Here is a 23,218-nt window from a genome sequence, read left to right as displayed (position 1 = left end):
AAAAAAAAAAAAAAAAAAAAAAAAAAAAAAAGGCCTAAGACAGACAATGAAAGGTAAAGCATAACAGTGAGACAGTGAATAGAGGGAGCAGAGAAAATATGTAATGTTAGGAAACTATGCATAGTTCTAAAGAAGTGCTGGGGAATGGGGCTGCTCTACTTGCATCTTCTGGAATGCTTGACATAGGGCAGAAGCCTTGTTGACTACTGGAAATAAGGCCAAGGAAAGAGAAAAGTCTAACTAAGGACTGTATGATGGTCAGGACTGTAAGGACTGTATGTATGATGCAGAAGCCTTGTTGACTACTGGAAATAAGGCCAAGGAAAGAGAAAAGTCTAACTAAGGACTGTATGATGGTCAGGACAGACTTCAGGAAGAATCAACAGGTAAGTGGATCCATGCACCTTGAGCTCATGGCAGAATATTTATAGAGCTGATAGAAAATGCTTAGGTAGAACATTTTAATCTGTGGCCAAAGAAATAGAGAGAAAAAAGGAGGAAGAGGAAGAAGAAAGCACAAAGGGAGAGAAAGGAGTAGCAGGAGGAGAGAGACATAGGAAATGGAGGGGCATTAGGGAGATGGGGGACATAGGGAGAGGGAAAGGGACAAGAAGAGGAAGGGACATGAGGGAGAAGAGTACATAGGGAGAAGTGTACTTGAAATAATGTTCTAAATTCTAGAGTAGTAGAGAAATTGGTCACTCTTTGTGGCTTTAACGAGTTCCTTTCTATTACTCACAAAAGCCACATAAAGTACTATGCGGTGAATGAAGGATGAGGAAATACAGATAGAAATATAAAATATGCTGAACAGAAATTGGGTTTTTGAAACAAACTATGGGGGAATAAAGGAATTTCATTTCATGTTGATTTTTGCTTTTGAGGATAAAAGAAGTAAATATGCTAGCTTTCTGACTATTCAGTTGTCTGAAAAGTTACTTTCCTATTGAGAAATGATGAAAATGATACTCCATCTTCATGGTCCTAAAGGTTGGTGTCATGGCGTGTGCGAAGGTACTCAAAGACAAGGTATGTCATGACTAGCATTGTTTTTACATCTATATATGTTGCCAAAAGGGTTATAGCATTACAAGGTCAGTGGGATGTTGCCTATAAAAGTCCATGAAAACATGTAAGGAGTCCAGATTAGGGACATGAAGAAAAGATGCTTTTACACAGTAAAAGTTGCTAACCCTGAGCTTTAAAGGCTAATATCCTGAAGGCCAATGCTGAAATATTCTCACTCCAGGCTGCAGCCTAGGTCTCCAGATGTCTTTATTATGCTGAGAAAAAATAAAAAAATATTAAACAAATAAAAGACATGCCAGTGAGCCCTGGTGTGCATTAAGTCATCTGGGAATATATTAGTCTTATGAGTTGTAGTTTTTTAAATAAAGATTCGTGGCTAGGTTCCAGTTTCATACAGCAACAGACTCATTTCACAATTTATGCCTCATGACAAGTGAAATCATGGTGAATAACCACAGACTGCTGAGTTTGTTATTCCAAGGAGCAGCTGAGGTGTTCTGGGAAGTAAGCTAGCCCCATTTGGATTTCTCTCCTGGGAAGACTGGCCATCCAAAGGATATGATCCAATCATTATTTCAACAGTCTTGAACCCATTAAAGACTCTACAAAGGACAGTATTTTTAGCTTTGTGATACTGGTGTAACTAGAACTTCATTCACAAAACTCCTAGTGGGCAATTTTTTAACCTGTACTATCCTGCTCCCCAGGGAGGACATCTTATCCCTGTAAAATAAAAATTCTTCATCGTCCACTGTGTACTTCTGTATAACGGTTTTCTGACTGTGAACCCCTGGTGATGAGAACTAATTAAGGTCAACCAGTGATGTCCCCACACCTCCAAATAGAAGTTTTGAAGAATACAGTTTTCGTTTATAGCATATACAAAAATCCAGTTCTGGAACCTAAATGAATTATTTTCAATTACTTCTGATTTTTTTTTTGACATTTCAGTCCAGGTTGCATTAAGTGACACTTCTCTTTTTTATTTTCCCCAAGTATTGTATTTATTTAAGCCAACATGTGATTATTCCATATATGGCTATTAAACCAGGCCAAAAAATACAGATCAGTTTTTAGAGCTTTTACACACTGCAGTTTCTCTCTAGGGCTAAAATTCAATGACACACCTTGATCTGAGAAAATTAAACAAATGAAAGACATGCCAATGCATACTGTCTCTGGAGACGGAGGCATGAGAAGAATTTGAGTTTAATAGTTCAAGCCCAGATTGGGCAAATAGTAAATCTCTGGAGGTGGGGGAAGAAATATACCTTTTAAAAATTAAAAGTAGGGGTTCAGGGGTTAAGAGTACCTATTGCTCTTGTATATGACCAGGTACCTACCCACAAGGCAGTACCCAACCATCTCTAATTCTAGTTCTAAAAAATATATACATACAGGCAAACACTACAAATATAAAATATATTAAAGTAATACGAAATAAATAAATGTGTTGGCATTACCTCAACAGGTCTCATAAAAGACAAGTCTTTTATCATCCTCAGATAACACAAACCAACCATTTATCTATACAGAAATCTACAGATTAAGAAGCATTTTTTATAAGTTTACTTCATTTAGGCTTAAAAAGCATTTTATGTATTTATAATTATTCACTTGTCTGTACAGGAAAGTCACAGGACCAGAGAAGGTAAAGAAACACAAGCAGTTCACACAGTTGTCCAGTAAGATCTCATTCTATGACAGGAGACACACAGCCATCATGTCACCCACTATGTTTTTGTTTGACTTCTGTAGCAACATGGAAAACAGCCTGGCCTCCTCTGCAGTCATTAAGAATTTTGGATAAAGCACAGACATTAACTCAGCTCTCCCTCCAATGTAATACACAGTATGTTAATTATAGAAAGAATGTTATGGAATCATTTTGAGTGTGGAATATATTTCAGAGGGATTCCTAAGTGATGCTTGGAATCCTAAAAAAGCCAAAGAAAATATTGCAATGAAATCACTAAATGTGGGATGGGAGGAGATTCCATGAGCTATCAGTATTTTCATTTGGATGGTTTGCTTTTATTCCATAATGTCTTCTTGTTCATAGAAAACTAACTTTTGAAGGTATTTCAAACAAACATCACAACTCACCTGTAGATGGAAAAGGAAGCTATTGATCGGATGAGGGATGCCACAGCCCCCACCTTAGCAGCTTCCACAGCTCCCTGTACCCGGTACTGCACCGTCTCCCCATAGCCAGTGTAAGGCTGGTTATAAACAATGATCTTCCCTCTTGCCTCTGATGCCCTTCTTTGAAGTTCATCAAAAGAGGTCACCACCAGCACTTCTGCTGTGATGCCTAGAAGTAAAAATTAAACAAATTAAATTAGGATTTCCCAACAGTCAGGTAGAATTGGCATAAAAAAGGAAACACATATTCTGTTGGCTACATCTGGCAAACTGAGTGGAGAAGATTGAAGTTTAAGAGCTGTTACCATGGCAGCAAGACTGCAAGTTAGTCATCTGCCTTAGAGGGAAACAACACATTCAAAATAATATAACATATAACTCAAGGTTTTTCAGCTCATTCCAACAGCTGGCATTGGGTCACAAATTGCTTGAAATAATACTTTTCCTTCCTATCCTAAGAAATCATGGATTTCATCAGAGAACCATTATTTTTAAATTTGCATTTCCTAAGTCTTAGCATTAATGACAAATATATTTATCCCTTCATAAAGCTATTTTGGTATGTCACTAAATACTCTTAATTTCAGTAGAGGGCAGCAGCCTAGGAAGAATGTGCTTAGAAGACAATGTCTTTCATAAACTCAACTTTTAGCCAACAACATGCCTTCTCCTTAGAACAATGAAAGTCAGCCTGTTTTCTTATTTGGATAAAAACACACCAAAAGGATGTGGAAACGTCCAGTGCATCACAACTTAAAATAACTCATCACCAAAAATTACACTAACATCCTTCCAAAAAAACCCAAAAAACAAAAGCAAAAACAAAAAACCAAAAAACTTAGAACATATATAAATGCCCTAGAATCTGTTTGTTCTGGTTAGATGTGCTCACTTACTCATACATCATTCCCACATTACCATACCTTTCCGATTAAAGAAAAAGAGTTCTGTCTTCAAGAACTCAGGCAAACTGATATACAAATACATATATAGATAGATATAGATATAGATATGGATATAGATTTAGATATATACATACATATACACATATACACACATAACATACATGCATGCACACACATACATTCATACAAACATACTCACATACAAACACACATGAATGCATATACTCATATGTACCCTTATATATGCAAACACACACATATATACTTACACACATATATAATACACATTAACGTACTACTCACACACTAACACACATACATATACATACACTCAGACATATACACACCCACATGTACTCGAAGAGAGGAAAGATACAGTACTAAATCTAAGAAAAGACATCTATTCTGGTTATGCTTTATGTATATGCTATGAATTGATTTAATTCCCTTAAAGAAATATAGGAGAACACAACCAAACAGGAGAAGGAATTGAACAAAACTATCTAGGATCTAAAAATGGAAATAGAATCATTAAAGAAAACTCAAAGGGAAACAGCTCTGGAGATGGAAAACCTANGAAAGAGAACAAGAGTCACAGATGCAAGCGTCACCAACAGAAAAAAAGGAGATGGAAGAGAGAATCTCAGTGGCAGAAGATACAGTAGAAGGCATCAACACAACATTCAAGGAAAACACAAAAAGCAAAAACCTCCTATCTCAAAACATTCAAGTAATGCAGGACACAATGAAAAGACTGAACTTGAGAATAATAGGTATAGAAGAAAGTGAAGATTCCCAACTCAAAGAGCAAGAAAACAACAAAATTATAGAAAAAAACTTTCCTAACCTAAAGAAAGAAATGCCCATAAACATACAAGAAGCTGTACAGAACACCAAACAAATAGGACCAGAAAAGAAATCCCTCTCATTATATAATAATTAAAACACCAAATACATAGAACAAAAAAAATATTGAAAGTAGTAAGGGAAAATGTCAAGTAACATATAAAAGCAGACCTATCAGAATTATACCAAACTTCTTAACAGAGTCTATAAAAGCCAGAAGATCCTGGACAGATGTCACACAGACCCTCAGAGAACAAAAATGCCATCCTGAGCTACTATGCCCGGCAAAATTCACAATTACTATAGATGGGGATCTAATTGGTCCCTAATATCTCCCAACATCAATGGACTCAATTCCCCAATAAAACTGCCTAGGCTAACAGACTGGATATGTAAACAGGATCCAGCATGTTGCTGCAAACAGGAAACACCTCAGAATTAAAACAGACATTCCCTCAAAGTAAAAGAATGGGAAAATTTTTTCCAAGTAAATGGTCCCAAGAAACAAGCTGGAGTAGCCATCCAAATATCCAACAAAATAGACTTTCAACCAAAACTTAAAAAAAAAAAAAAAAAAAAAAAAAGATGGGGAAGAAAACTACTTACTTACTCATCAAGAGAAAAATACACCAGGATGAACTCTCAATTTTGAACATCTATGCACAAAATAAAAGGGCACCTACATCTGTTAAAGAAATGTTACTAAAGCTCAAAACACACATTGAACTTTGCACACTAATAATAGGAGATTTCAATAACCCACTCTTAGTAATGGACAGATCATGGAAACAGAAATCTAACAGAGACACAATGAAACTAAAAGAAATTATGAACCAAATGTACTTAACAGATATCTACAGGATATTTCATGGTACCGTTTCCAAAATCAGCCATACACTTAGACTCAAAACAGACCTCAACAGATATAAGAATATTGAATTAATTCCACATATTCTATCAGACCACCACAGACTAAGGCTGGTCTTAAATACCAAGAAAACCAACAGAAAGTCCACAGAAACATGAAAGCTGAACAATGCCCTATGCAACGATAACTTGGTCAAGGAAGAAAAAAGAGAAAGAAATTAAAGACATTTTAGAATTCAATGATAATGAAGCCTTAACATATCCAAGCTTCTGGGACACAAGGAAAGCAGTGCTAAGAGGAAAACTCATAGCTCTGAGTGCCTCCATAAACAGATTGGAGAGATTAAACACTAGCAGTGTAACAGCTCATCTGAAAACTACAACAAAAAGAAGCAAATATACCCAAAAGGAGTAGATGGCAGGAAGTAATCAAACTCAGGACTGAAGTCAACCAAATAGAAGCAAAAAGAACTATAAAAAGAATGAACAAAACCATGAGCTGTTTCTATGAGAAAATCAACAAGATAAACAAACCCTTACCAGACTGACCAGAGGGCACAGAGACAATATCCAGATTAACAAAATCAGGAATGAAAGGAAGGTATAACAACAGAAACTGAGGAAATTAAAAAAATAATCAGATTCTACTATGAAAGCCTATACTCAACAAACCTGGAAAACCTGGATGAAATGGATAATTTTCTAGACATATACCAAGTACCAAAGTTAAATCAGGATCAGATAAATCATATAAACAACCCCATAACCCCCCAAAGAGGCAGAAGCAGTCATTAAAAGTCTCCCAATCAAAAAAAGCCTAAGGCCAGATGGCTTTAGTGTAGAATTCTATCAGACCTTCAAAGAAGATCTAATACCAATACTCCTCAAACTATTGCATAAAATAGAAACAGAAGGAACATTACCCAATTGTTTTTATGAAGCCACATTTACACTGAAACCTAAAACAAAAAAGACCCAACAAAGAAAGAGATCTTCAGACCAATTACCCCTTATGAATATCAATGCAAAAATATTCAAAATTATTGCAAACCAAATACAAGAACACATCAAAATGATCATCCACCTTGATCAAGTAGGTGTCATTCCAGGGATGCAGAAATGGTTCAATATGGGAAAATCCATCAATGTAATACACTTTAAAAACAAACTCAAAGAAAAAACCCATATGATCATCTCACTAGATGAGAAAAAAGCCTTTGACAAAATACAGCACCCATTCATATTAAAAGTATTGGAGAGACCAGGAATTCAAGGTGCATACTTAAATATAATAAAAGGAATATTACAGCAAACCAATAGCCAACATCAAACTAAATGGGGAGAAACTCAAAGCAATCCCATTAAAATCAGGGACTAGAAAGGCTGCCTACATTCTCCCTACCTATTCAATATAGTAGTCAGAATTATAGCCAGAGCAATTAGACAATAAAAAGAGATCAAAGAGATACAAATCAGAAGGAAGTCAAGATGTCTCTATTTGGAGAAGATATGATGGTACATACAGGTGACCCAAAAAATTCTACCAGAGAGCTGATAAACAACTTCAGCAAAGTGGCTGGATTTAAAATTAACTCAAACAAATTAGTAGCCTTCCTTCACTCAAAGGATAAAAGGGCTAAGAAAGAAATTAGGGAAACAACACCTTTCACAAGAGTCACAAATAAATAGTCAGTGTGACTTTAACCAAGCAAGTGAAAGATCTGTATGACCAGAACTTCAAAATCCCTTCAAGAAAGACATCAAAGAAGACCTCAGAAGTTGGAAAGATCTCCCATGCTCATGGATTGGCAGGTTTAATATAGCAAAAATGGCTATCGTACTAAAAGCAATCTACAAATTTAATTCATTCTCCATCAAAATTCCAATTCAATTCTTCATAGAGTTAGAGCAATTCACAAATTCATTTGGAATAACAAAAATCTAGGATACCAAAAACTTTTCTCAACAATTAAAAAGAAAAAACAAAAACAAAAAACAAAACAAAACTTCTAGGAGACTCACCATCCCTGACCTCAAGCTGTATTACAGAAGAGTAGTGATAAAAACTGAAATGATATTGGTATACAGACAGGCAGGTAGATCAATGGATTAGAACTGAAGATCCAGAAATGAACCCAAACACCTATGGTCACTTGATCTTTGACAAAGAAGCTAAAACCATCCATTGGGAAGAGACAGCATTTTCAACATACGGTGCTGGTTCAACTGGCAGTCAACATGTAGAAGAATGAAAATTGATCCATTCCTATCTCCTTGCACAAAACTCAAGTCAAAGTGGATTAAGGACATATAAAACCAGATATGCTGAATCTAATAGAAGAGAAAGTAGAAAAGACTCTCAAACACATTGGAACAGGAGAAAACTTCCTTACCAGAACACCAATGGCTTATGCTTCAAGAGCAACAATCAACAACTGGAACCTCATAAAATTGAAAAACTTCTTTAAAGCAAAGGACACTATTAATAGGACAAAATGGCAACCCACAGATTTGGAAAAGATCTTTGCCAACCCTATATCTGATAAATGGCTAATATCCAAAATATACAAGGAACTCAAGAAGGTAAACTCCAGAGAACCAACTAACCCTATTAAAAAGTGGGGTACAGAGCTAAATAGAGAATTCTTAACTTAGGAATCTTGAATGGCTGAGAAACACTTAAAGAAATGTTCAACATCCTTAGTCATCAGGAAAAGGCAAAGTAAAACAACTCAGAGTTTCCACCTCATACCAGTCAGGAAGCCCAAGATCAAAAACGCAGGTGACAAGAGATGTTGGCAAAGATGTGGAGAAAGAACATTCCTCCATTGGTAGTAGGACTATAAGCTAGTAAAACCACTTTGGAAATCAATCTGGTGGTTCCTCAGAAAATTGGACATAGTACTACATACATTGGACATAGTACCAGCAATACCACTCCTGGGCATATACACAAAATATATTCCATCATATAACAGGGACACACGCTCCACTATTTTCATAACAGTCTTATTTATAATAGCCAGAAACTGGAAACAATCCAGATGTCCAGAAGAATGGATACAAAAATATCTGGCACGTATACACAATGGAGTACTATGCAATGACTTTATGAAATTCGCAGGCCAATGAATGGAACTAGAAAATATCATCCTAGGTGAGCTAACCCAGATACACATGGTATATACTCACTAATAAATGGATACTAGTCCCAATGCTCACAATGTCCTTGATACAACCTACAGACCATATGAAGCATAGAAGAAGGAAGAAAGACCAGGGGGTGGATGCTTCAGTCCTGCATTGAACGAGGAAGAGGATGATTGGGGGAGGTGAAAGGAGAGGGGGACAGAGAAGGGAGGAAGGAGGGAGAGGAAATAAGGGTGGCAGTATCAGAAACTGGAGGAGAGAGGTACAGAGGGTCAGGAAATCAAATAAAAATAGGTAGCATGGGGATGAGGAACTGGGGATAGTCACTGGTGGTTCGGGTACCAGATACCAGAGATACGTGGGGCTCCCAGGATGCAATGGAATTGACCTTAGATGTAATTCGCAGAGAAGGGGAAGACTACCTCCAGTGGATAGGCATGGCCCTTGGTCAAGGGATGGGACAACCATCCAACTTAAAGATTTTTAACCCAGAAATGTTTCTGTCCAAAGGAAGAACAGGGACAGAAAATTAAACAGAGACTGAAGGAAGGGTCAATCAGGAATGACCCGAACTGGGGATACAGCATGTCTGCAGACCCCAAACCAAACACTTCTACCATAGTCAAAAGGCACTTGCTGATAGGAATCAAGTGTGGTAATTTCTTGGGAGGTCCGGCCATTAACTGACCAATGCAAATGACAAAGCTTGGAGCCAACCCTCAGACTAAACTAAGGGGACCTGGTGGGGGAACTGGCAGAAGGACTGGAGGAGCAGAGGGGGATTGCAACGCCAATGGAGGAACAACATAGGCTGGACTGACTACCCACTTCTTCCAAAGTCTAGGCCACCAATAATGGAGTGTATCTGGTGGGATGCATGGTTCCAGATACAAATGTAGTAGAAGACGGTCTTGCCTGACAGCAATGGGAGGTGAGGCCCTTGGTCCCAGGGATGTTTGATGCCACAGAGTAGGGGGATACTGGAGCTGTAGAACTGAGAGAGTGGGTGGGTGGGGGAGCACTCTCATACAGGCAAAGGGGAGGGAAAAGAGCAGATGTGCAATGGGGAGCTTGCAAAGGCTAACCGGGAAGTGGAATAGTGGGACATCATTTGAGATGTAAATAAATAATATATATATATATATATATATATATATATATATATATATACACATATATATATATATATAATCACAAAAATAAATAAGTAAAGATGCAATAGTTAAATCCAACATGATATAAAAATAATGGGATAATTTTGGCATCTGGATTAAAACTACTAGAAATAAAGCAAAATTTCTACAAATTTTTTTTCAATTTTTTATTAGATATTTTCTTCAGTTACATTCCAAATGCTAACCCAAAAGTCCCCTAACCCTCCCCCCACCCTGCTCCCCTACCCACCCACTCCCACTTCTTGGCCCTTGTCTTCCCCTGTACTGGGGCATATAAAGTTTGCAAGACCAAGGGGCCTCTCTTCCCAATGATGGCTGACTAGGCCATCTTCTGCTACATATGGAGCTAGAGACACAAGCTCTGGGGATACTGGTTGGTTCATATTGTTGTTCTACCTATAAGGTTGCAAACCCCTTAAGCTCCTTGGGTACATTCTCTATCTCCTCCATTGGGGGCCCTGTGTTCCATCCAGTAGATGACTGTGAGCATCTACTTCTGTATTTGTCAGGCACTGGCATAGCCTCACAAGAGACAGCTATATCAGGGTCTTTTCAGCAAAGTCTTGCAGGCATGTGAGATAGTATGTATGTTTGGTGTCTGATTATGGGATGGATCCGCAGGTGGGGTAGTCTCTGGATGGCTCATAGCTCCAAACTTTTGTCTCTGTAACTCCTTCCATGGGTACTTTGTTCCCTATTCTAAGGAGGAATGAAATGTCCACACATTAGTCTTCCTACTTCTTGATTTTCTTCTGTTTTGAAAATTGTACCTTGGGTATTCTAAGTTTCTGGGCTAATATCCACGTTATCAGTGAGTGCATATCAAGTGACTTCTTTTGTGAATGGATTAACTCACTCAGGATAATATCCTCCAGATACATCCACTTGCTGAAGAATTTCATAAATTCATTGTTTTTAATCGCTGAGTAGTACTCCATTGTGTAAATGTACCACATTTTCTGTATCCATTCCTCTATAGAGGGACATCTGGGTCCTTTCAAGCTTCTGGTTATTAAAATGAAGGCTGCTATGCACATAGTAGTGCATGTGTCCTTATTACCAGTTGGAACATCTTCTGGGTATATGCTCAGGAGAGGTATTGCTGGATCTTCCAGTAGACTATGTCCATTTTCTGAGGAACCACCAGACTGATTTTCAGAGTGGTTGTACAATCTTGCAATCCCACCAGCAATGGAGGAATGTTCCTCTTTTTCCACATCCTCGCCAGCATCTGCTGTCACCTGAATTTTTGATCTTAGCCATTCTGACTGGTGTGAGGTGGAATCTCAGGGTTGTTTTGATTTGCATTTCCCTGATGATTAAGGATGTTGAACATTGTTTTAGGTATTTCTCAACCATTCGATACTCCTAAGTTGAGAATTCTTTGTTTACCTCTGTACCCCACTTATTAATGGGGTTATTTGAATTTCTGTAGTCTACCTTCTTAAGTTCTTTGTATATATTGGATATTAGTGCTCTATCAGATTTAGGATTGGTAAAAATACTTTCCCAATCTTTTGGTGGCCTTTTTGTCTTATTGACAGTATCTTTTGTCTTACAGAAGCTTTGCAATTATATGAGGTTCCATTTGTCGATTCTTGATCTTACAGCACAAGTCATTGCTGTTCTGTTCAGGAATTTTTTTCCCCTGTGCCCATATTTTCAAAGCTTTTCCCCACTTTCTCCTCTATAAATTTCAGTGTCTCTGGTTTTATGTGGAGGTCTTTGATCCACTTAGACTTGAGCTTTGTACAAGGAGATAAGAATGGATCAATTCACATTCTTCTACATGATAACTGCCAGTTGTGCCAGCACCATTTGTTGAAAATGCTGTCTTTTTTTCCCTACTGGATGTTTTTAGCTGCCTTGTTAAAGATCAAGTGACCATAGGTGTGTGGGTTCATTTCTGGTTCTTCAATTCTATTCCATTGATCTACCTGTCTGTTGCTGTACCAGTACCATGCAGTTTTTATCACAATTGCTCTGTAGTACAACTTGAGGTCAGACATGGTGATTCCACCAGACGTTCTTTTATTGTTGACAATAATTTTTGCTATCCTACGTTTTTTGTTATTCCAGATGAATTTGCAAATTACGCTTTCTAACTCACTAAAGAATTGAGTTGGAATTTGATGGGGATTGCATTGAATCTGTAGATTGCTTTAGGCAGGATAGCCATTTTGAGTATTTTAATCCTGCCAATTCATGAGCATGGGAGATGTTTCCATCTTCTGAGATCTTCTTCAATTTCTTTCTTCAGAGACTTGAAGTAGTTATCATACAGATCTTTCCCTTCCTTAGTTAGGGTTACACCAAGATATTCCATATTATTTGTGACTATTGTGAAGGGTGTTGTCTCCCTAATTACATTCTTATTGTGTTTATCCTTTCTGTAAAGAAAGGCAACTGATTTGTTTGAGTAAATTTTATATCCAGCTACTGCACTGAAGCTGTTTGTCAGGTTTAGGAATTCTCTGGTGGAATTTTTAGGGTCACTTATATATACTATCATATCATCTGCAAATAGTGATATTTTGACTTCTTCCATTCCAATTTGTATCCCCTTGATCTGCTTTTTGTCTAATTGCTCTGGCTAGGACTTCAGTTACTATATTGAATAAATAGGGATCAAGTGGGAACCCTTCTCTAGTCCCTGATTTTAGTGGGATTGCTTCGAGTTTCTCTCCATTTAGATTGATGTTGGCAACTGTTTTGCTGTATGTTGCTTTTAATATGTTTAGGTAGGGGCCTTGAATTCCTGATCTTACCATTACTTTTATCATGAAGGGGTGTTGGATTTTGTCAAATGCTTTCTCAGCATCTAATGATTTTTGTCTTGAGTTTCTTTATGTAGTAGGGTATTGTCTTAGTCAGGGTTTCTATTCCTGCACAAACATCATGACCAAGAAGCAAGTTGGGGAGGAAAGGGTTTATTCAGCTTACACTTCCATACTGCTGTTGATCCCAAAGGATGCAGGACTGGAACTCAAGCAGGTCAGAAAGCAGGAGCTGATGCAGANACTTCCATACTGCTGTTGATCCCAAAGGATGCAGGACTGGAACTCAAGCAGGTCAGAAAGCAGGAGCTGATGCAGAAGCCATGGAGGGATGTTCTTTGCTGGCTTGCTTCCACTGGCTTGCTCAGCCTGCTCTCTTATAGAACAAGACTACTAGCCCAGAGATGGTACCACCCACAAGTGGACCTCCCCCCTGATCACTAATTGAGAAAATGCCTTACAGCTGGATCTCCTGAAGGCACTTCCCCAACTGAAGCTCCTTTCTCTGTGATAACTCCAGCTGTGTCAAGTTGACACAAAACTAGCCAGTACAAGTATGTTGATAGATTTCTGTATAAAAACCATGCCTTCATCCCTGGGATGAAGCCTGCCTGGTCATGATGGATGATCATTTCGATATGTTCTTGGACTCGGTTTGCGAGAATTTTATTGAGTATTTTTGCATTGATATTCATAAGGGAAATTGGTCTGAAGTTCTCTTTGTTTGTTGGATCTTTGTGTGGCTTATGTATCAGAGTAACTATGGCTTCATAGAATGAAGCATATCAAGTACATCCTGTTTCTATTTGTGAAATAGTATGAGGAGAGTTGAAAGTAGGTCTTCTTTGAAGGTCTGATAGAACTCTGCACTAAACCCAACTGGTCTTGGGCTTTTATTCGGTTGGAAGACTATTAATGAATGCTTCTATTTCTTTAGATAAAGTGGGTCTGCTAAGATTGTCAATCTGATCCTGATTCAACTTTTGTACCTGGTATCTGTCTNGGAAGTTGTCAATTTCATCCAGGTTTTCCAGTTTTGTTGAGAATAGCCTTTTGTAGTAGGATCTGATTAAGTTTTGGATTTCCTCAAGTTCTGTTGTTATGTCTTCTTTTTCATTTCTTATTTTGTTAATTAGGATACTGTCCCTGTGCCCTCTAGTTAGTCTGGCTAAGGGTTTATCTATCTTGTTTTAATCAAAGAACCATCTCCTGGTTTGGTTGATTCTTTGAATAGTTCTTTTTGTTTCCACTTGGTTGATTTCTGCCACTGGTTTGATTATTTCCTGCTGTCTGCTCCTCTTGGGTGAATTTGCTTCCTTTTGTTCTAGAGCTTCTAGGTGTGCTGTTAGGCTACTAGATTACCCTCTCTCTATTTTCTTTTTGGTGGCACTCAGGGCTATGAGTTTTCCTCTTAAGCTGCTTTCATTGTGTCCCATAAATTTGGGTATATTATGGCTTCATTTTCATTAAACTCTAAAAAGTCTTTAATTTCTTTCTTTCTTTCTTCCTTGACCAAGGTATCATTGTGTAGAGTGTTGTTCAGTTTCCATGTGAATTTTGGCTTTCTATTATATATGCTGTTATTGAAGATCTGCCTTAATCCTTGGTGATCTGATAGGATGCATCAGATAATTTCAATATTTTTGTATCTGTTGAGGCCTGTTTTGTGACTGATTATATGGTCCATTTTGGAGGAAGTACCATGAGGTGATGAGAAGCAGAAATATCCTTTTATTTTCTTTTTTAAGGATGAAAGGTTCTGTAGTTATCTGTTAAATCCATTTGTTTCATAACTTCTGTTAGTGTCCATGTGTCTCTGTTTAGTTTCTGTTTCCAAGATCTGTCCATTGGTGAGAGTGGGTTGTTGAAGTCTCCCACTATTATTGTGTGAGGTGCAATGTGTGCTTTGATATTTACTAAAGTTTTTTTTAATGAATATGACTGCCCTTGCACTTGAAGCATAGATATTTAGAATAGAGAGTTTTTCTTTGTAGATTTTACCTTTGATGTGTATGAAGTGCCCCTCCTTGTCTTTTTTGATAACTTTCGGTTAGAATCCAACTTTATTTGATATTAGAATGGCTATTCCAGCTTGTTTCTTCAGACAATTTGCTTGGAAATTTGTTTTCCAGCCTTTTACTCTGAGGTAGTGTCTGCCTTTGTCCCTGAGGTGGGTTTCTATAAGCAGCATCATGCTGGGTCATGTTTGTGTAGCTCATCTATTAGTCTATGTCTTTTTATTGGGGAATTGAGTCCATTAATGTTAAGAGAAATTAAAGAAAAGTAATTGTTGCTTCCTGTTATTTTAGTTGTTAAAGTTGGGATTCTGTTCTTTGTTGCTACCATCTCCAACCAGCAGAAAAGAAGCGAAAAAACCGACGTCCTTCTCAAAGCAGTTTATTCAGGAACATAACTATGTGCAGTAAAAAGATTCCCCGACCTCTCTCGGCCATGCCCTTTTATACCCTCTAGTCCACTCCCCATCACCCCATTCCATGTAGGCCCAGTTCATTGGCACAGGACTACATTCGTCACATCATCTGATCTTTCATTGTGGTGCATCTGTGCAGTGCAGTTTAATGAACATGGCTATCTTGAGGGATCTGAGGAAGTCAGTTGTCAGTCGTTAGACTTGGAGGCTGTCCTGGGCGCCATCTTGGGGCCACAGCCAAACCCGCTCCTCACATCTCCCCCTTATTCTTTAATTTGGCAGAGTGAATGCCTGTCTTAGGTTGCCCCCTGCAACAATGCTCCTTACCCGTTATTGGGTGACAGACAGCAGTGGTCTGATCCCTGTCTTAGGTTGGTAACATGCCCAGGGAGACTACTTCTTTAGCATGCCAAGTCACACTTGAGGAGATTGTCCCATCTCCACAGCTGCAAAGGCTTGTATCAACAGAGCTTAAGCCCTGCAATGGCGATGTTGAGTGTGACAGATGCACCAAAAGGCCAGGACACTGATGAGCAAGCAGCAGAGTGCCAATCCACCAATACCGGCCCATTCCTTTAGGTGTGACATAGTGGTGGCAATCCAATTTACAAGTCCTTCAGCCTTGGAAACATCTACCCAAGTGGAATTGACATTTTGGGTCTATTCAAGGTCATAACAGAAAGGACCTGCACGGGCCATGGTACAAATCTAGGCATTCTGGTCACAATAGCTAAAGAAAACTTAGAAGCTTCTTTTGTTGGCTCAGCCAAAAAAAAAAAAAAAATCTATTCAAGACTCAAGCATCAAGCAACTACCTGTAAATCCAATGCTTTGACCATAGAGATTGGCTGTGCTGAGCACTTTAACTCAGGAAATTAACATCTGCACCTGGGCTTATGTTAAGAGCCTATTCCAACAAAACCAATGTTTGGTAGTAGGCAAAAGCTGCAGTTTCCAGATATAAGAAGAAGAATTCTGAGTAGCAAGCAGCAAAAGCCACAGAAGGGATGTCTCTATAGTTTTAAAAATTAGAATTTACCCTGAGGAGGATGTAGAGAAAAGGAACCCATTGACATTTTGAGGGAAGGGAAGATATTAGAGTCTTTATGGAAAACGGTATTGAGATTGTTTAACAACAAAATGACAACAAAATACAGAACTACTATATAATTCAGGATTTTCAGAAATTCTCCATCACAGTATATTGTGAGGTTGTGTGGTCATGTGCCAAGCAGACGTATTTGTGCCTATGTGGACTACAGCTCTATTCACAGTAGCCAAGACATGGGAACAGGATGAATATCAATCTGATAAATGGATTAAACCATGTGGTATGCCTACACTTGAAAAAGGAGGCTTTCTTGTAATTTGTGTCAATATGAATAAAACTGAAGATCATTAAGTGAGCTAATAACAGACAGTAAAACCACATAATATTTTCATGTGTAATCTGTAAAGATGGAACTCATAGAGGATAAAATAACCATTACCAGAGACTGAAGAGTAGAGTGTGTTAGTTTCTTTTCCTGTTGCTGTGATTAAAAATACCTGATAAAAGCAACTCCAGACTAAAATTCAACAATACAGGGAAGGCAAGGAAGCAAAGACCTGAAATAGACAGTTATAGTTGTTTATAGCCAAGAGCAAGGAACAATGAATTAATGCATGCATGCTTGTGTTCTACAGTCTCTTTCCACACCTCTAGAATCCAGAATCTCCCATACAACAGATGATTCCATTCACAATGGGTGAGTCTTGCCACATGAATTAATGCATTAAGGTAATCCTCCCATAGGACAATCTAATCTAGGCAATACCACACTGAGACTCCCTTCCCATTTGATTCTATAGTATGTCAAGTTGACAAAACTCACCATCATAGATAGTATAAGGAAGATGTTGATCCATAGACACAAAATTTCAGTTAGAGTATAGGAAGTTCAAAAATATGCTGTACATCATAGCAACTATAGTTACAAATTCATTATAAAACTAAAAATTGTTGAGAGTTGATTTTAAATGTTCTTACTACTAAAAAAATGTAAGTAGCAAGATGTTAAACAGCCTCATTTAACTGTTCTGTGATCCATATAAATGTCAAAATGACTATATATATATATATATATATATATATATATATATATATATTCTTTTATGTATTATAGAAACTTTTTTATTTAGGAGAGAATTAGATGTGTTCCTCAGTACATGAAATATATGATGAACAGTATTTTTCAAATACTTACTGAATAAGCTTTTAAGATGTTTCCTTTGTCTCAGTTTCTGATAAGATATCCACCATATTGTCTGTACGCTGGCTTGCCCTTGACTGGCAACCTGGATGCATAGCTCAGTGGTATCTAGTATGCACAAGTCCCTAAGTTTGATTCAGTAAAAATGAACAAAGTAATTAAAGAAAGTAAAAAGTACTAAAACTGTGACTTAGACTATGAGAACTTCTGGGTTAAAAGAATTCTACATGTTTAGCTTGTGAATGCCAGTGACACAGTCCATCCCTGCTTTCCTAGTCATTCACTCAACTGCATTTTTTTTTGTAATGCCTATGCTTAATCACTCATTCTTCTTAAGGATTTATCTTTCGATGAGACACTTAAATTCGCCAAGCTTCATTTCATGTCTTTATACAACAATAAACTTATATCAACATGGTCAGTATGAAGGGAGAACACGTGTTAAGCTGCCATACAAATTAGACAATCATCACAGTGAAACATCTTTCTCTCATCTTCCTGTTTTCTACTTTCTCTAGCTAGCCAAAACTCTGAAAGATCTGCCTCTTCCCTTTCTCTCTCCATTTTTCATTTTAACACCCTGAAGACAAATAAGAGGAAGGCACTGCTCATTTGTGCTTCAACCCCTGACAACTATTTATTCATATAACCCTCACCCTGAACCTGATATTCCTCTGCATTTTAGCTTTGGAAGTTTATTTTTACTGTCCAGGTATATGGATATTATCAATTGTATGAAATATCACTATAAAGAAAATATCTAATAAAAAATCCATTGTTTTCTTTATGCCTTTCATGCAAGGTATCTCAGGAATGATTATGAGGCCCAGATGAGATGACCTGGATTAGTGTGTGTGTGTGTGTGTGTGTGTGTGTGTGTGTGTGTTTTGTGTTTGATACCCATATTCTCATTGATGCCTTGTCAAACTCTCAGTGGCCAGCTCCTTAAAGTTAACTGAGTTCTATTCCTGCTTCCCCTGCTTCCCCTCCCATATCAGAAGCCATCAACTATGAAGAGCTTTACTTCAGCATCTTTATCAGGCATCTTAAGGACTCTCTCCCATAGCTTCCTGTCTGTACTGTTTCTTTCTGGGGGTAAGGTGAGGAAAATAAGTCTTCAGTGTTTTTCATTCTCTAGTGTTAATACCAGTGTAAAAGAAGCTTCCTTGCTCATAATAGCAGGTGACCCAGATCACACACTGTTGCATGGTTTTTAGTGACAGTACTGACCACAGACATCCACATAGCTTTTGGTGGCAGTACAAAACATGGACATCAACATGGTCTCTGTGGGTATTGTGAACTACAGACATAAACTTGGCCCCTGGCTGCAGCATGGATCACCACTCCTTTCTGTGTCACCTGTACCCTGACTGGCATATGGCAGGTACTCAATAAAAGTCCAATGAATGAAAAAAATAAGCTGTCTCAAAAACCATGTATTGAAATAATATAAAGGTCTGGTTTGGGGAAATGCAAATGTTTTAGTTATGGTTTTATTTCTGTGAAGAGACACCATGACAATGGCAACTCTTTTTAAAAAATTATTTATTTACATCCCAAACACTGCTTCCCCTTCTGGCATCTCCTTCACAGAATCCTTCCCAGCCTCCTCCTCTTTCCTTCTGAGAAGGTGTGTCCCCCCACCCCTGGGTATCTCTTCACCTTAGTACATTAAGTCTCAACCTGATTAGGTGCATTCTCTCCTACTGAGGCTAGACAAGGCAGACATGAAGACTAAGCTGCCTGTCTGCTACATATGTCCCTGGGGCCTCAGTTCAGCCCATATATATCCTTTGGTGGTGGCTCAGACTCTGAGACTTGCAGGGATCCAAGTTAGTTGACTCTGTTGGTCTTCCTGTGGAGTTCCCATCACCTTTAGGGCCTTCAATTCTTTTCCCCAACTTGTCCTTAAGGGTCCCCGACCTCCACCTAATGTTTGGCTACGGGTATCTGCATCTGTTTCAGTCCACTGCTGGGTAGATATTCTCAGAGAACAGTTGTGCTAGGCTCTTGTCTGAATGCATAACAGAATATCATTAATAAGGTCAGAAATTGGTGTTTGTCCATGGAATGGTTTTTGAGTTGGGCTGGTTACTCGTTGGTCTTGCCTTAGGTCTCTGCTCTACTCCTGAATTTCTTTTAGACAGGATAAGTTTTTGGTTGAAAGTTTTGTGTGTGTGTTGGTGTCCTTATTCTTCCACTGGGGGTCCTGCCTGGCTACAGGAGGTGGCCTCTTCTAGACTAGGTCACCTGCATTGACCTGGGAGCCTCTCTGTACCAGGTCTCTGAGACTTCCGAGAGATTCTCCCCTCTACCCATTCCAGGTAGCTGCAGATTTCCATTCATTCTACTGGCCCTGGGAGCCTCTTTCCTATCTCTACCCACACCTGATCCTCCTATTCCCTTCCCCCTCCCCTCTCCCACTCATTTCACTTCCTCCTACTGCCATGGCAATTCTTATAAAGGAAAACATTTCATTGCAGCTGGTACACAGTTTCAGAATCCATTATCATCATCATGAGAAGCATGACAGAATGCAGGTAGACATGGCGCTGGAGAAGGAGCTGAAAGTTCTATCTATATCTTGATCTTCAAGCAACAGAATGAGAATGCATCCCACACTGGACATAGCTTAAGCATGTAAGACCTCACAGCCCTGCTACCTACAGTGACATGCTTTCTCTAACAATGCCACAACTACTCTAATAAGGTTACACTTCCTAATAGTACCACTTTCTATGGGCCAACATTCAAATACATGAGTGGTAGTTATTCCTATTCTAACCTCCAAAGCAAACATCTGGAGTCCGATCAATATATTTGTCTTTGGTACTTGTAACTAATGTCTCCAAGAATTGCTTCTTTCAAAGTTTCTCGCCTGACAGTACTCCACTCCTGGAACATCCATTTTGTGCCAAAAGCTTTTGGCTTCCTAGTTTCTGGCCCTTCTAGTGGAAAACATATTGTTTCTAAAATAATGAGAAACAGAGATGCACTTGGTTGGCCTCACAGAATATAGGAGCCCTATATTGAATTCCACTGAAAGGAGAAAAACAAAAACAAAAACAGACCTTAAGAAAACTAATTGATGGATTTTTCTATCTATTACAAATTTAAATCCTAACTTACCTGAAATTGGGTGTTCTAGTATCAGCCTTGCCTTAGGTAAATGGAGAGAATAGATTTCAAAATTGTGTTATTCATTTAAGAAGTCCTCAATATTTGGGTAAGTCTTAAGGGAAATTTTAAAAAAAAATGTATTACTCGTTTCTTAGCTTGAAGTAACATAAATTACATCAGAGACATCAAATAATTAAATCACACATAGAACAAAGGAGTATGTTTCGATGCTAAAGAATTCAGAGAAGAAAGGACTTGTTCTGTTCACATGTGAAAATACAAAGCCAGTCAATTGCATACTTTGTACTGCCTATTGCCCTTGCAGTATGCCAGAGAGGTTTTTCATTGTTGTTTGTTTTTTGTTTTTTGTTTTTTTTAAGAATGGTATGGTACATATTCTCTGGTATTTGATATGTCAAGGGCTATTAGAAGTTTCATTCCCTTCATTATCTCCTTTAGATGACAGGATGACTGAAGGTCTTTCGTGCCTTCGTTTACCTGGTAATACCTCCAGACTCAGCATTGTACTAAACACTAGGTGATAGTGGTCAGTCCTAATATCTTCATTGATTTCCTATCTGCCTGCCTGTTTTTTCTTTCAGAATTTAATAACTAATACTAATAGAATATACTTAGGTATTTCAATCAAATATAGCATCCCACAAAGAAATGCCATACTTTATACAGATAGTCACCTAAACAAGTGTTGCACTTTGTACCTTTCAATGAGCTCAAACATGAGCAGTAAAACCTAGAATTTCACAAATATCAATTTATCTAGTCTTACTTGATTCCTTCCAGAAATGTTAACCATGGTTCTTGACTATATAAAAAGTAAAAAAATTTCTGAGGAACCGCGAGACTGATGTCCAGAGTGGTTGTACAAGCTTGCAATCCCACCAGCAATGGAGAAGTGTTCCTCTTTCTCCACATCCTCACCAGCATCTGCTGTCACCTGAATTTTTAATCTTAGCCATTCTGAATGGTGTGAGATGGAATCTCAGGGTTGTTTTGATTTGCATTTCCCTGATGNCTAAGGATGTTGAACATTTTTTCAGGTGTTTATCTGCCATTCGGTATTCCTCAGTTGAGAATTCTTTNTTTAGCTCTGTACCCCATTTTTTAATGGAGTTATTTGAAATTCTGGAGTCCAGCTTCTTGAGCTCTTTGTATATATTGGATATTGGTCCTCTATCAGATTTAGGATTGGTAAAAATCCTTTCCCAATCTCTTGGTGGCCTTTTTATCTTGTTGGCAGTGTCTTTTGCCTTACAGAAGCTTTGCAATTTTATGAGGTCCCATTTGTCAATTCTTGATTTTACAGCACAAGCCATTGGTGTTCTGTTGAGAAATTTTTTCCCTGTGCCCATATCTTCGAGGCTTTTCCCCACTTTCTCCTCTATACATTTTAGTGTCTCTGGTTTTATGTAGAGGTCTTTGATCCACTTACACTTGAGCTTTTTACAAGGAGATAAGAATGGATTAATTCTCATTCTTCTACATAATAACTGTCAGTTGTGCCAGCACCATTTGTTGAAAATGCTGTCTTTTTTCCACTGGATGGTTTTATCTCCCTTGTCAAAAATCAAGTGACCATAGGTGTGTGGATTCATTTCTGGATCTTCAGTTCTATTCCATTGATCTACATGTCTGTCGCTGTACCAGTACCATGCAGTTTTTATCACAATTGCTCTGTAGGACAGCTTGAGGTCAGGCACGGTGATTCCACTTAGTCTGGCGGTTCCTCAGAAAACTGGACATAGTACTACCAGAGGACCCAACAATACCTCTTCTGGGCATGTACCCAGAAGATCTTCCAACTGGTAATAAGGACACATGCTCCACTATGTTCATAGCAACTTTATTTATAATAGCCAGAAGCTGGAAAGAACCCAGATGTCCCTCAATCAAGGAATGGATACAGAAACTATGGTACATTTACACAATGGAGTACTACTCAGCTATTAAAAACAATGAATTTATGAAATTCTTGGGCAAATGGATGTATCTGGAGGATATCATCCTTAGTGAGGTAACCCAATCACAAAAGAAGTCACTAGATATGCACTCACTGATAAGCAGATATAAGCCCAGAAACTTAGAATACCCAAGATACATTTTGCAAAACACAAGAAAACCAAGAAGGATGACCATAGTGTGGATACTTCATTCCTCCTTAGANTAAGGAACAAAATACTCATGAAAGGATATAGGTACAGAGACAAAATTTAGAGCTAAGANGAAAGGATGGACTATCCAGAGACTACCCCATCCAGGAATCCATCACATCATCAGCCACCAAACCCAGATACTAATGCATATGTCAACAAGATTCTGCTGAAGGGACCCTGATATAGNGGCCTCTTGTGAGGCTATGCCAGTGCCTGGCAAACACAGAAGTGGATGCTCACAGTCAGCTATTGGATGGAACACAGGGCCCCCAATGGAGGAGCTAGAGAAAGTACTCAAGGAGTTGTAGGGGGCTGCAACCCTGTAGGTGCAACAACAATATGAACTA

The 23,218-nt window shown here is 38.3% G+C and overlaps 1 protein-coding gene across 2 annotated transcripts in view; it reads right to left on the bottom strand.

Moving 5' to 3' along the window:
- Cpq (carboxypeptidase Q) overlaps positions 1-23,218 on the bottom strand; it is a 377,206-nt gene that overhangs the window by 309,488 nt on the left and 44,500 nt on the right. For both annotated transcript variants that reach the window (XM_021216707.2, XM_029548087.1), the window contains exon 3: positions 3,136-3,343. In XM_021216707.2, the coding sequence (XP_021072366.1) occupies positions 3,136-3,343 (208 nt within the window). The remainder of the gene's footprint in view (positions 1-3,135; positions 3,344-23,218) is intronic.

The sequence above is a fragment of the Mus pahari genome, chromosome 17 (genome assembly GCF_900095145.1).
Source record: "Mus pahari chromosome 17, PAHARI_EIJ_v1.1, whole genome shotgun sequence".
NCBI classification, from domain to species: domain Eukaryota; kingdom Metazoa; phylum Chordata; class Mammalia; order Rodentia; family Muridae; genus Mus; species Mus pahari.
Note: the sequence above shows the minus strand (reverse complement) of the source record. Positions and strands in the feature narration are given on the sequence as shown.